Genomic DNA, 14737 nt, shown 5'->3' with positions numbered 1-14737 from the left:
CAGCCAGTGTCCCCCATCCCATCGCCCCCTCCACTCCCCTGACCACCGCGACTGCTGGAGCTAGCGGCCTCCCTTCAGTGCCTACAGAGGAAAGCGTGCGAAACGCATTAAGTCGAAAGACACACACCAACCAAAACCCACCACACACGTACTGGGCATTCCTCCAAACTGACGCTTGTGCAGGTCTGTGTGGCACACTCTAATAAGCCCTGCCCCCCCCCCCCCGCCCCTGTAAACCCTCAGCTGCGTGGCTGACCCAACACAGGACGGAGCGAGTGTAGTTGAGATGTGTGTGGACCAACCACAATTTGGCAAAGTCTTGGGGCCCCATTGTGCAGGACACTCTTTAAGCTTGGACTTGAGGTGCTACTTCAACGCCCCTAAAGCTGCCTGAACGCAGTGCCTCTGGCCACATTGCCCTGCTGAGTGTGGGTACTGATGCCATGTTGTACTGATGTTCAAGAAGCTGCAAGATGTGCCTGCAGCCTGACATGGCAGCAGGGAAATGGTCGCCTGAGCAAACGGCAGATGTTGCCACAGGTGACTATAGGATCCCATTCAGACTGGAGGCCAGAACAAGGCCAGAGCCTTTCCAGGCCCCCAGCCCAGAGCTGCCTACCCATGCCCACTGTCACCCAGGCGTGAGGTCGGGACTGTTCAAGGCAGTGAAGGGAACAGGAGACCACGCCATCCTTACCCAGCGGTTCAGGGCATCACAGGAGTGCCTCTCCCTGCCGACTGCCGAAGGGGCCATGTTGGGTGCCAAGGCAGCTTTAAGCCCTGGATCTGAGGCCAAACACAGAGGGATTCACGCTCAGAAACAGGGCTAGGTTAAATAACCCAACCCCAATTCACTTAGATTCCCATGTGAGCAGCCTCCTATATTCCTAATGCCAAGGCGTATCTGACCAGTCAATGTCTCACCGACTCTACCTCTGAATGCATTCTGAGAATCACAATTCTTCATTCCCTTAAAAACAAAGTTTGCTCTCATGGGATTCCAGGAGGAAATCAAAGCCAGTGTAAATTAACCTGTCTACAGGCAGGGCCCGCGGTCCTGAGCATCACAGCCATGACTCCTCCCTTGCCATGCGTCCGGCTTCCTCCTCGCACCAGATCAAAGCGGACAGGGTTTGTGCCATCTTGGAGCTCACACCCTAGCTGAGCAAACTGACCAAAAAACCCACCGTCCTGCTGCTTTCTTGAAAGGAGTCAGGGCTCCAACATGGCCCCTTCAGAGGGGCCGGGAGATACTCCTGTGAACCATGAACTCCTGCCTTATCACTGAGGGCTCTGGACCCACCGAGGGAGCCAGCCCTCTGCAGGCAAGAGGGCCGGTGGGAAGCAGGGGAGCTGAGCTGCAAGTGGGAGGAGGAAGCACGGGCCCCCGCGTGTGGAGGGGATCTCTGGGTGGGTTGTGAGTGGGTGGCTGCCACCGTTTACAAGCTCACCTGCTGCCCAGTGCAGCAGTGGTCATCTGGGTGTGGACTGTGGTCATCTGGTGGTGACACTTGGTTCCCAGGCTCCAAGCTCCTGAATCTACAACTCCAAGCTCCTGAAGCTATGTCTCTGGGCACTACGGCCCAAGAATCTCAAGCCCCACAGCCGCCTCCAGCATTGGGAGGTGGAAACTAGAGCAAACGCTAAGGCCTGGAGGACTGGAGTTCAAGTAAGATCTGAGCAAAAACCTTTCGCACTATGTGACCTTCCTTCCTCTCCTTGTACTGGTGCCAGGATGGTGCCAGCATCAACCCTTCCACGCACCACCGCCACCCCAGCACGCGCCAGCCCTTCCCGCCCCACTGCCCTCCGCACAGGAAGCCTCCCCCCTGCATAGGATGAATTCCTTCAAACACTTCCCTCCTTCAAAATACATCAAGCTTAAATCAAAGATGAGTTATTTTGTACTATTTAAATGTTACCAAATTAAAAGCCTGTAGACGTGGATACCAAAGAAACCCTTTTCCAAAATCACCTACCTGAGCCTGGTAATTCCTGGAAAAATCTGAACACGATGACTGGAGAGCTGAGCTCATCTTCCACCTGCAGAAACAGAAGCCTGGCATTACCTACTGAGTGCACCGAGGCCGGTGCGTGCCCGGACAGCACGCTCAAGGGTTTTTCCAATTCAGTGGCGAGAATGGCAGAAAGCAAAGGTTTGGCAAAATGTGTGGAAGCAACTGAGCCCGCTGTGAGAGACCCTGTGCACTGGGTATGCCATCCTAACTGCACTCGCTCCGTCCTGTGTTGGGTACTAGACACATGACACACGAACCTCCCTACTTAGTGTGACCTCATGACGTGAAGAGGCTCTGCACTGTGCTGGCGCACACGGCCAGTGGCTGTGGGGTGAGGCCACTCGCTGGACAGCGCTGCCCCTGGCAGGCCTGCGGTGCTTCTGCAGGACGCAGCTCCGGGGTAGGGAAGCCTTCTGCCATTCAACAACAGCAGTGTCACAGCCCGAGGGAAGAAAGCCAGGACAAGAGGACAGACCATCTCAGAGCATTGGGAAGTGCCGGTTCTAGAGCCCTTCCACCCAGGCTGTTCCCCTCACCCTCTGCTGCCACCCAATCAGCCCGACTCCATGCGAAAATGCCACTGAAACACTGTTTAACAGCCACAGAAATGAAACGATTACTGCCTTTAAAGGAGCAGGAACTTATTATTTAAGTCGACTGGAGAAATCCCAGTGGGCAGGAAAGGTGACAAATAATCCAGCCATCCCTATGGCCAATTAAGATATGGTGGGATGAACTACGAGCCAGCCTTCTAAGTAGATTCTGACTGTCTTTCCTCCTTTCTCTCCATGGCCTCTGGTCCCCAAGGCCTTTGAGTGGAAGAAATAATTTACAGTGTTATTTACATAAACTTAGGGTTTGAGCAGCTCACTCGGTAGACAGAAATGATCAATTTCTACTAAATATCTAGATTAAATATAGTAACTAAAGACAATTTAAACTACTGCAGGCAGGGCTCACATAACAGCAGTGAGTCCAGAATGAAAGGTGACAGAGTAGGCTGCCAGCCACATGGCGGGGCAGTGCGGCCAGGGTGGACTTCAATGTCCCCACGAGGGACAGGGGTGAGCTGACTTGGATGGGAGCGCCTGAGCTCGGGTGAGGAAGGCAGGAAGGCCAGCTATGAAACTTCTGCCGAACACCAGGGCTCTGCACTAGGAGCCGGGAAGGAAGAAGCAGTACAAAGGAGACTTTGGTGAGGGTCAAAGGAACAGCATGTGAAAATCTCAGTTCTAGGCAGGTTCACTAGGATGCACTGCACAAGCCCTGGCTGCAGTGCTGCCCATGAAGGTGGCTGACCAGCCTCTACACCTCGTGGTTTGCCACCAGAAGGCATGCAGCTCAGGCATATGCCTGGCCTTCATATAAGATGCTCCAGAAGAACTGGTGATTGCCAGGAATGATGATGCACACCTATAATCCTCATGCCGGGAAGTAGAGACAGAGGCATCTCAAGTTCAAGGCCAGTGCTGGCTGCACAGTAAGACCCCCTCCCACACACACACACACACACCTCAAAAAAAAACCAAGGGGATCAAACTTCAGTAGAACACCTGCCTACCATGCACAAAGCCCTGGGTACTGCAAAAAACAAAACTGAATAACTAGCACCATGAGGCCCTGCTACTTTAGGAGGTGAAGGAGGCAGGAGAAAGGACTAAGCAGAAAGGGATGAGCAGGAGGAGTCCGAGTGGGCTTCACAAGGCAGGTGGGGAGGGAGGAGCGCGGGGCCTGAGACCCAGCAGCCCCCTCACACCGGCCCCCGTGGGGTGCCTGTGCCCGCAGTCTACACATCCATTGCACTTCTGTGTGACAGCTGAGCCCATAGCCTTAGGAAGTTAAAAAATGACTCAGAGTCACAGGGTGATCCTGTGACACTGCTGAGAGCAGAACTCAGATCTCCTGATTCACAAGCATGCCCTCTACAGCTCCAACGACCCACTCTCTTCCCAGCTTCTCTCCAGCTCGAAGCTGGGCCACCTGGCTCCAGAGTCCCAGTCAGAAGGCAACAGCGCCAAGACTCTAAATGTGCTCTAAACAGAAGCTGCGATAAACTCAACTGTACACTGAAACACTGAATGTGCATACTGAAATCAAAATCCAACCTGTGGATTTCCTGAAAACTCAGCTGCTTGTTGGCACTGTGGAATCCCCATTCCCTAGAGTTTCAAGAGGATTAGCCAGGAAGACAAGGGCAGGGCCATCTGTCTCTCCTCATCCCTGCCTCCATGGGTTTCAGAAAATGTAATTCAGTGTCTCTGAGACACATGCTTTTTTGTCTCACAGGGGTGATGGGTGTTGCAAGTGGATGGGCAGGTGAAGCTGTGTGCTTTGTAAGATCTTTGCAGAGTTGTACAGTTTTGTTTTTTTTCCCTTTGGCAGTACTTAGGTTTGAACTTGGGACCACACACATGCTAAGCAGGTGCTCTACCACTGAGCCATGCCCCAGCCCATTCTGCAGTGGTTATTTTGAGATGGGATCTCGCTTTCTGTCTGGCTTGTGCTTTGATGGTGATCTACCCATTTCCAGCTTCCTAGCATAGTTAGGATGCCAGACACATGCCAGCACATCCAGTTCCTCCTGTTGACACAGGATCCCAGATTTTTATTTTTATTTTTTGCCTAGTCTGGTTTGGAACCTTGATCTTCCCAGTCTCCAGCACACAAGGATTAAGGATTTCAGATATATGCCACCAACACCTATGAGAATTCTAAATTTTAGCAGGATAAATGGATTCTATGAAAGCACTGTAGGAATTTAAACAACTGTATGGTTTTATCCCAAAGACTGCTTTTATTAGAGCTACTCCAGTGAGATGAAGCACACCAGAGGAAACCATTCTGTCACTGAAGCCAAAAATAAAGTTATTTCAAAAACAGAAAATTGGATAGCATACCAAGATTTTGATGTAGTCCACCTTCTTCAAACCTTCCTGTAGTCTCTGACTCTGCAAACGACAAAACACCACGCGTATGATTTCATTAGATTAACACGATATAGTATATAGGGCCTTTACAGATCTTCAAACACACACCTCAGGCATCTGTAGCTGGAGAATTTCTAAGTCTGGATGTCAACTTTTGCAATTCAAATCTGCAAATGACCTTCTTTCAATTGCATGTACAAGGTCCTGACTTCAAACCCCACTCGGTATCACCCAGAACAAAAGGTGTAGGTTCTACGAGCTATCTGGAGGTCACTGATGTTACTTGTGAGAAAGCTGCTGAGGGCAAATGTAAGCACAGGGCAGCTGAGCACTGCAGCAGTGCTCCTGGACTCATGGCCTCCCCTCTGCTCCAGCTATAATCTTGACCAAGTTCTGTAAGTTTGCTGGGCTCCAACTTTCTCAATTATAAAATGGGGGTAGCAGGATGTGCCCTGCCAATTTGTTGTAAAGAATCACAAGTGGTGCTCAGCAACATACGCTGTGAGTGACATGCATGACAGCCACCGTCCTCACCACTCCCTCACATCTGCTCCTCGGTCCCTCAGCGCTGGTGCGCCCAGAACCATCACCTGCCTCATGGAGTCAGGCTACACCCACAACAGCACACACACACACAGAGTGCCTCCAGGACGCCCCACTCTTCATATGTCCTTAGCAGAGGAACTTCTGTCTGGTGAAGTTGTGGAACCAATGACACAATATATGTGCTTCATGGTGCTGGGCACCAACAAAGTGCTCCCCAACTGCCACCCCCCTCTGCAAGAGAGGCGAGGAGGAAGGGGGAATGGATGGCGCAGGATGGACTGTGGCGTCCTAGTGGTGGGGCCCGCCCAGTGCAGCGAGCCAAGTGGGCACTGTTCATCCACGCAGGCGCCAACACCAGGCACAGCTCTCACTTGCAGAGGAGCCCCAGGCTGCGGCAGCCTCCGGGGTGCCACAGTTAATGTCATCAGTATTTTCTTGCACTCCTCCTGCCCAGGGGAATTGAAAGCTTTCCCTTGAGTGCCCAAACCTTCCCCAAGTAGACGAAGTTACTACAGCAATAGATGCTTCTCTTTCCTAAGATGCAAATCAAGATATGAGCTAGCAGCATATATATGTATATATATATATATATTTAAAAATATAACTATTGTGCTTTTGTAAACACAAATCTTCAAATTATTCTTCAATATAAAAAAGAGCTAAGTTGTGGACCAGAAAACTATTGCTAGAAAAATTATGAAAGTGATAATTTACTTAAATATATATAAAAATTGGAAAGGGGTGACATTGGTCAAGGACATTGGTCAAGATGTCTTATGCTCATAAATTGATATGTTGAATTGAAACCCCTTTGTACAACTACTTAAAGATAGTATGTTATAAATACATACATCCATATACATGACCAAAAAAATACACACACACACACACACACACACACACACACACGACACTTAGGAAGTGCCAGTTCCCCAAAAAGCACACACCCACATTTTAAATTTTAACATTTTTTGAGGTGCTGAGACGGATCCTGGAGCTTTACATACACTAAACATGTCTTGCCATTTAGCTACAACTTCAGCCCAAGAACATATTTAAAGAGAGACTGAATGTAGAACTTAGGTGGTGATCAGGTGGTACCCTTAGTAACTTCTTTAGTGACTTATTGCTACCTAGCAGGGCAGACAACTAAGGCAGCATGGAGAGGGGACTCAGTACAAGATGCTGCAGAGTTTGGGCAGGCTCAGCTCCCACACTCTATAAACATAACTTCCTGCTTTCTAAAAGCTGTGGTTTGGATGCTGAAACCTGATCTCCATCGCACAGCAAGAGGCAGGGGAGGTGCTTGAGGCTTGAATGTGGAGCCTTCACGGAGGGGATGAGAGTGCACTTATAAAAGCAAGCACAAACAAGTGTTCTTGTTGGCGCATGTGTGAGCAACAGGCCCTCCCTCCCAGGCACTGAATAATGAGTAAGATGGCGTTGGAATTACTCAGTACCCAACAGGTCAAGATACTAAAGGATAACTATACATTTCTCACAATCAGAATATCCTGAACGCAAGAAGAGTTAGAATTAGGTCCCCAGAAACCTCAAATTTAGGAACACAAGCCACTGTGTCACAAATCCAGGGCAATCTGAGCATGGTGCAACATGCCTCTAATGGCAGCACTGGGCAGGCTGAAGCAGAAAGATCAAAAGTTCATGGTCGGGGGCTGGGAATGTGGCCTAGTGCTAGAGCTACTTGCCTGGGTTCGATTTCTCAGTACCACATTAATGGAAAAAGCCAGAAGTAGCTCTGTGGCCCAAGTGGCAGAGTGCTAGAATTGAGCAAAAGAAGCTCAGGGGCAGTGCTCAGGCCCTGAGATCAAGCCCCAGGACTGGCAAAAAAAAAAAAAAAAAGTTCATGGTCAGTTTGGAGATCCTATCTCAAAACACAGGGTGGGAGGATAGACGGGGTTGCTGGGTGCAGTGGCTCATGTTTGTAAGTCTAGATATCTGGTAGGCAAAGATTGAAAAGCTAGAGGTTCAAGGCGAGCCTAACAAAATTAGCAAGAACCCATCTCAACCAACTGAGCATGATGGCATGTGCTGGAAAGTGACAGCTTAGCCAGTATGTGGACCCAAATCCAAACCCCAGTACCACAGAAATAACCAATCAACCAACCAAGCCAACCCCAAACCAAACCCAATCAACCTAACAAACACAAAAACCTCATGCAAATGTGGAAGGAAAGAAAGAAGAGGCAAGACATGCAGTGGTAATTCCAGTTATGTGAGGGACTGAGGAAGGAGGATCTAGGTTCAAGGTCAGTCTAAGCAAAAGCTGACAAGACTCCATCTGAAAGGGCAAACCAGGTATGGTGGTGCATGCCGATCCCAGCTACTTGGGAAGCATAGGCAGAAAGACTGCCATGTGAGTCCAGCCAGGTAAAAAGTTTGAGACCTTATCTGAAAAATACCTGAAGCAAAAAAAGGTTGGGCACAGTTCAAGTGGTAGAGCACTTGTCTAGTAAGCATAAGGCCCTGAGATCTAACCCCAATGCTGCCACAAGATAAAAATAAAAAATATCCATGCCACCCATATTCTACCTTTCACCTTATTCAGGTTAGTCAGGGAAGGGGAGCACTATTCCCCCCTTTCTGCCTCCTCCCCTCTCTGGAAATCATCTTAACTTCTCCACCCTGGCTAACAGTGGTATTCCCTTTCATTTGGTTTGATTTCATCCATATACAATGCTGGGTGTCAGCAACCTCTTCCAGAACTTGCAACAAGAAACAAGAATACGGGACAGGCATTCAGCGATTGGTTATAAGGTGGTAAATCCAGGGATGAGGCAGAAATGGAAACCGTGGCCGTCGCCAAGGTCTCTACTCACCAGCTGACAGGCGTGCTTTATCCTTTCCACGATGCCGTCAAGTCCCAAGTATTGTAAAGATAACCACAGAGGCAGGGCACGGAGTTTGTCTGCTGGCTTATTTGATGTAAGACCGGCAACTAAAGTCTAAAATAAAGTCCAGTATGGGTACATTAGTCAAAGCAGAGAAGCCTCAGAGTGCTGCCACCATTTACGAGGCACTGTGTGGGGTGGATACCCGCCCAGCATGCAGCCTGTGTACCATCGGATTGCCAACAACTGTAGCTCAGTTCAGAGACCTGGCAGTGTCCAAGGGCTCATGGGAAAGGTATGGCAAAGCTACTCCAGGATGAGAATCCAGATGGACCACATCTGGATTCAAAAATTCAGGAGATAGGGACTGGGGATATGGCCTAGTGGCAAGAGCGCTTGCCTCGTATACTTGAAGCCCTGGGTTCGATTCCCCAGCACCACATGTACAGAAAATGGCCAGAAGTGGCGCTGTGGCTCAAGTGGCAGAGTGCTAGCCTTGAGCAAAAAGAAGCCAGGCCAGTGCTCAGGCCCTGAGTCCAAGGCCCAGGACTGGCAAAAAAAAAAAAAAATTCAGGCGATAGCCTCTTGAGCTACACTGGAACTAAATAGGGGAGGATCACAGTTCCTGGGACCAGCTCAGGCCAAACACAAAAGGAAAAAAGAGGCCCTATCTCAAAAAAACAAGCTTGTCTCATGGTGACACACACTTGCAATCCCAGCCACGCAAGCGTCTGAGGTAAGAGAACCATGGTCCAAGGCTGGCTGGGACAAAACTACAAGACCCTATCTAAAGACTGAATTAAATAAAGCAAAGGCCCTAAAGGTGTGGCTCATTTGGCATAGTGTTTATCTAGTGAGTCAAAGGTTCAAACTTAAGTACTGCCAAAAAAGTCCCAGTGAAGCAAACAGCAGTTCCTCACCTTGAGCATCCATCCATTCATCTATAACTGCTAGACATCAATTGTTCAAGCAGTAATCACCTTGTCACTAACTCCTCTATTAACAGCAAACAGAATTTAGGATTTTAAACACATGCACCAGGACTCAGGTTGTAGCTCAGTGGTAGTACTTGTCTCGTAGGTACATGGCCACAGGCTTGATTACTAATACCAGTAAAAAAAAAATATATATATATATATATGTATATATATATAATATATAGCTTGATGGGTATGATAGTGCATACTTGTAATACCAGCAGGCAGGAAGCTGAGGTAAGATAACCATGGCATTTAGGGCTAGCCTGGGCTGTAGTGAGATACTGACTGAAAAAGGAAAAAGAAAAGCATTGTATTGCCACCTCTTAACAATGTAGATGAGAAACCTTATTGAACTCGGGGCCTTGGGCTTGTGAGGCAGGTGCTCTGTCAGTTGTGCCATGCCTCCAATCCCATTTGGTACTGGTTATTTATTTTTGCCAGTCCTGGGGCTTGAATTCAGGGCCTGAGCACTGTCCCTGGCTTCTTTTTGCTCAAGGCTAGCACCCTTCTGCTTTTTCTATACACATGGTGCTGAGGAATCGAACCCAGGGCTTCACATATATGAGGCAAGCACTCTACCACTAGGCCATATTCCCAGGCTGGTATTCGTTATTTTTATGGAAGAGTCTGGCTTTATGTTCGGTCTGGCTTGGCATATGACTCTTCTACTTGTGCCTCCCCTGTAGCTGGGATAACAGGCATGTGCCACCACACCCAGCTACTAGTTGAGGTGGTGTCTCATGAACTCTTTTTAGCCCAGGCTTGCCTTAAGCCCTTGCCCCTCAGATCTTTGCCTCCCAAGTTTCTTGGATTACAGACAGGCTTTAGTGGCCTGGACGGGTCAGGAATTTCACTCTGGGGAACCTACTCTAAAGAAATAATTTGCGAAGCAGAAAGACGTTCATCCAAACTTCTATTCCAGAAATTTGAAAACATCATCAAAGTTCACAAATGACCATGACTAAACAAGAGTGATATTTGATGGAATATTATGCAGTTATAAACTGTCCTGAAAGTTCTTTATACAACTAGGGGAGCATGAGATGAATAAACAAACAACAACAAAAGAGTAGCCAGTATGGGTTCGTGTAAGAAATGAGATGAAGGAAAGCTGTGACTTTGTCTGATTGATCTGTAATGAATGGTAACAGCCCCCCCCCCCCCCCCGCCGGCCTCGGCCCCACTCCCACCCCCACCCCACCAGGCAGCTCACTCACCAGGGCAGGGTCATCATGCTTGTAGAGTGTCACTGCGGGGACAGCAGGCAGCCCCAGCCAGGGGCCTGGAGTCAGCGTCATGCTGTCGCATTTGGTTGCAGCCTACCCAAAGGAGAACAACTTGTCACCACGTGATCAGAGTACACTAAACCCACTCCCCACACCCCACTGTAAAGTATTTGGTGAAGACTCACAACATACCAGCACAGACGAGGAGACATAACCTAGAGCCAAGGTTGCCAGATTCACCCTGGAAAACACAATTACAGAAACTAAGTACTCAGTGTTAGTTCTTCACTAAGTGCGTGCTGTCCAAAAGGAAAAACCCCACGCCCAGCTGCGAGCTGACAGCCCCATATTAGTTCTCACTCCAGCTACAGGAGGTACAGTATTTATGGAGCCAAGAAACCCTTGCAGATGCACTTTAACCGGGACATGTATCAGGGTGTCCCTGCCTGCTTAAGATACTGCACCCAGATATGCTGGTTTCTCCAGAGCCACCACTCCTGTTTGTCTTTTTGAAGAGACAAGATAGCAGGACTTGGCCTAGATGCGCTAGTGGCAACTGCTCCCAGGACATTTTTTTTTTTGTGGCTCTGGGACTGATGCAGACAATTCTGTTGACAGAATGACTGCCGGAAACCAGCTAGGCATTGGTCTTTTTAGTTATGTGAACCAGTAAGATCTGTTTTAATCAACTTAAGCTACTTTATTACCTTGGTCTAAGAGCCCTTGGAGATGACTGTCACTAGAGTGGGGTCCCCTCTTACTGAGAACCTCACCTCTACCTACCCTTCCACGTGAAGCCATATGCCATACTGCTCACAGAGCTCTCTCAATCGCCCAATCTTGTCTGTGTGTCCGACTGCAGCTGTTCCTATGATAAACCAAACAAGCAAGGCTATTCAAAGGAACAAACTTTGTAAGCCAAAAAAAAAAAAAAAAAATCCCTGAGTCCTGCAAGTGACTAAACATAGGTGGATCTGTGTTTCTTTCAAACACACGAAGTCAGACAGGAAGCGGTAGTTTTCCTGCTGGCAATAGGTGGGTATTTAAGTGTTTTCTTTGTGAAATGAACTGCTTTATTGAAGTACAATTCACATGCAATAAAACCCACTGGTATACAAGTGTAGTTCAGGATATGGTGCAAGCCACCCCACAGTATGGACACAGGCTGCCTCTACTTCCCTGAAGCATCCTTGTCCCCACGGCAGCCCCTCTTCTCCCCACCTCCTCAGCTCTGTGCGGGCCCCACTGCTTCCCCCCACCCCCCGGCACTTGTTTCTGTCAGTCACTAACAATTTATCCATGGAACCAGAGCTCACAGAACTTTCTGTCTCTGCCTTCCACAATTCCTCCTGATGGACGTGCCCATCCCTGCTTAGTCCCCACAGCAGGTACACAACAGCCAACTGACACTTGTGCAAGTTCTTGGTGTGGAAGACTGATGGATAACGCGGTGGTAAGTGTGGAAGCCTTGTAAGGAAGTGCCAAGCTGTCTTCTAGCATGACTCTACTACCTGTATCCCCGTCAGTAACACAACAGTTCACCAGAATTTGGCACTTTTTTTTTGTTTGTTTTACTTTCCTCAGTTTTAACGTTATCTCACTGCTTTTTTATGTGATACTGAAGACTAGTGCAAGGCCTCCTGCATTCAAGGCAATTGCCCCACCACTGAGCTACATCCGCAGCCTTGTACTTTCAAATTATGTTTTTCTTTTCTTTTTTATTTGGAGATAAGTCTCTCTGTGTAGTCTATGCTGGCCTCAAACTCCCAATCTCCATGCCTCAGCCTCCCACATCAGCGCTAGAATTACAGGCATGTACTACACCATCACCCTTGGTAAACTGCACTGTGTTTGGACAGGGAGTTGAATCTAGGGTTTCATGCATGCTAGGCCAGTGTTTTGCTGCTTGAGCCAGGACCCCAACCCTTTTGTATTTTTGTTCCTGAAATAAAGTCTTAATAACTTTGCCTGGGTTGGCCTGGAACTTAGGATCCTTCTATCTTTGTTTACTGAGTAGCTAGGATTATAGGTGTATACCAGCATACCTGGCTTAACTTGAATTTTCCTAATGATCACCACTGATGTTAAGCATCTTCTGAAGCTCTTCTACACTCACATTTTCTTAGTGTTTTAATTCATTCCAGTAGCTTCTCATTAGTTGACTAAAGACCTGCTAGCGATACAATCATGTCATCTACAAAGATAGTTTTACCACTACTTCTTTTTTCTTTTTGCCAGTCCCAGGGCTTGAACTCATGACCTGGGTGCTCTACCACTTGAGTCACAGTGCCATTTCTGGTTTTCTAGCAGTTAATTGGAGATAAGAGGCTCACAGATTTTTCTGCCCAGGCTGGCTTCAAACTATGATCCTCAGAGCTCAGCCTCTAGTGTAGCTAAGACTCCAGGCATGAGCCACCAGCACCCAGGTGGAACATTTTTAAAGAGTTGGTCTTTTTAGGCTAAGTTTCTCAGATATCCAAAATCAAAGACTCAGATGTATGATACATACCAGCATTTGCCACAAGCAGTAGGGGCAGTCTTCCTCGTTCTATATCATCTTTAATCAATTTCTCCAGAAAGGCAACATCCTAGGGCCATAAAAATAGAAGATAACCAGCATAAAAGGCATACAGTACAAAGTTATGACTTCTGGGGATGAGTGCTGGTGAGAGATCAGGGAAGGTGAATGGGGATGAGTGTAGCTAAAGTAGTTTACTTGCATGTATGAAAACAGAACAGTGAAACCTGTTGAAATTTGTTTTACAAGGGAGACTGATAGAAGGGGTGAATTTATGGGGTACATTGAATACACTGGTGGAAAAGAAACCTTTTACACAACTACTATATGTTAATTTTTTTTAAAAACCACTTTTAGATTAAAAAGAAAAATTATGACTTTCAAAAGTATCACAGATGACTCTAGAAGTTAAACACTCTTACTCTTGACAATTTATGCTTCCTCTAATCATAGATGTTAAAACTAGTTTCCCTTAAAATCTAATCAGAAAAATCAGCCAAATGAGGTAAAAAGTGTTCATATTCAAAACCAACACTTCTCTATTTTTGAAACATTTGCATTTAGTGACAATCGTGTACCCTTCTCAAAAGATGGACAAGAGAATAGCTATTCACTGGTATACCTGAGTTAAAAATGGAGCCACCCAGGCTGGGAATGTGGCTTAGTGGTAGAGTACTTGCCTAGCAGGCATGAAGCCCTGGGTTCAGTTCCTCAGAATCACATAAACAGAAAAAAGGCAGAAGTGGTGCTGTGGCTCAAGTGGTAGAGAGCAAAAAGAAGCTGCTCAGGAACAGTGCCCAGGCCCTAAGTTCAAGCCCCAGGACTAGCAAAGCAAACAAACAAGCAAACAAATGAAAAAACTGAGCCACCCTGGAAAAGAAAGGCAGAACCCAGGACCCTAAAAAAATCAATCCTCTTCCTACTGTCACTTGCATGTCTAAAATAACTGAACTCAAATCCACCATGTAAAGAAGGATCTCATTTTCACAATCTACCCATTCACATTCAGGGTGCTGAGGAACCTTGAGTATGCAGCCAGCACGGGCTACACAGCAAGTCACTGTCTCAAAAAGACCCAAAGACCCAACACACCCATACATGAGTCCAGGCAACAGCGATGACAACTTACAACCATGAGCTTTATTTTTTTTTGAGTACCAATAAGTATTTATTTATCCATTGTATTTTCCCAGGAAAAGAAGGGAAGGCAAGAGTCAGCGTATGTTACAAAAAAAAATGATTAGAAAAGGGGAAAGGAAGTACTTGGGTACAGCAAAATCAATCATGAAATAAAACACCCCAGGGCTGGGATCATCAAAGCCCAAGGGAGTTTTGTCTGCAGGGATCAGAGAAAGGACAGACAGGTACACACTTCGCACCGTTCCTCCCCATAAAGTCAAGATTTCTCACAGTAAACATGGCGTTACATTCGTCTGTCTCCTATTAAACAATCTTGTGGCCACTTTGACATAACTTTCTTGCACCTGTGTACAAGTTCCTGAGTGACTTGAACATACATTCACATTCTGTTTCCTGGTCTCCTGACCCCACTTTCTACATGGAAAGCACCAATTGTTTCTCTCTACTATTACAGAACAAGTAGATTTGGTCACAAGTGTCTTGTTTGGTGATAATCACATTTAAAAAAAACGGACTCAGGTTGGGAACAA

The 14737-nt window shown here is 47.3% G+C and overlaps 1 protein-coding gene across 2 annotated transcripts in view; it reads right to left on the bottom strand.

Annotated features, from left to right (window-relative positions):
* The window catches only part of Pdxdc1 (pyridoxal dependent decarboxylase domain containing 1), a 42174-nt gene that overhangs the window by 5538 nt on the left and 21899 nt on the right, over window positions 1-14737 (bottom strand). For both annotated transcript variants that reach the window (XM_048333292.1, XM_048333293.1), the window contains exons 8-15: window positions 13059-13137; window positions 11333-11417; window positions 10742-10790; window positions 10541-10642; window positions 8332-8457; window positions 4916-4966; window positions 1980-2043; window positions 698-786 (exon numbers count right to left, since the gene is read on the bottom strand). In XM_048333292.1, the coding sequence (XP_048189249.1) occupies window positions 698-786; window positions 1980-2043; window positions 4916-4966; window positions 8332-8457; window positions 10541-10642; window positions 10742-10790; window positions 11333-11417; window positions 13059-13137 (645 nt within the window). The remainder of the gene's footprint in view (window positions 1-697; window positions 787-1979; window positions 2044-4915; window positions 4967-8331; window positions 8458-10540; window positions 10643-10741; window positions 10791-11332; window positions 11418-13058; window positions 13138-14737) is intronic.

Source organism: Perognathus longimembris, chromosome 23 (genome assembly GCF_023159225.1).
Source record: "Perognathus longimembris pacificus isolate PPM17 chromosome 23, ASM2315922v1, whole genome shotgun sequence".
NCBI classification, from domain to species: Eukaryota; Metazoa; Chordata; class Mammalia; order Rodentia; family Heteromyidae; genus Perognathus; species Perognathus longimembris.
This window is presented reverse-complemented; position numbering and strand designations above follow the sequence as displayed.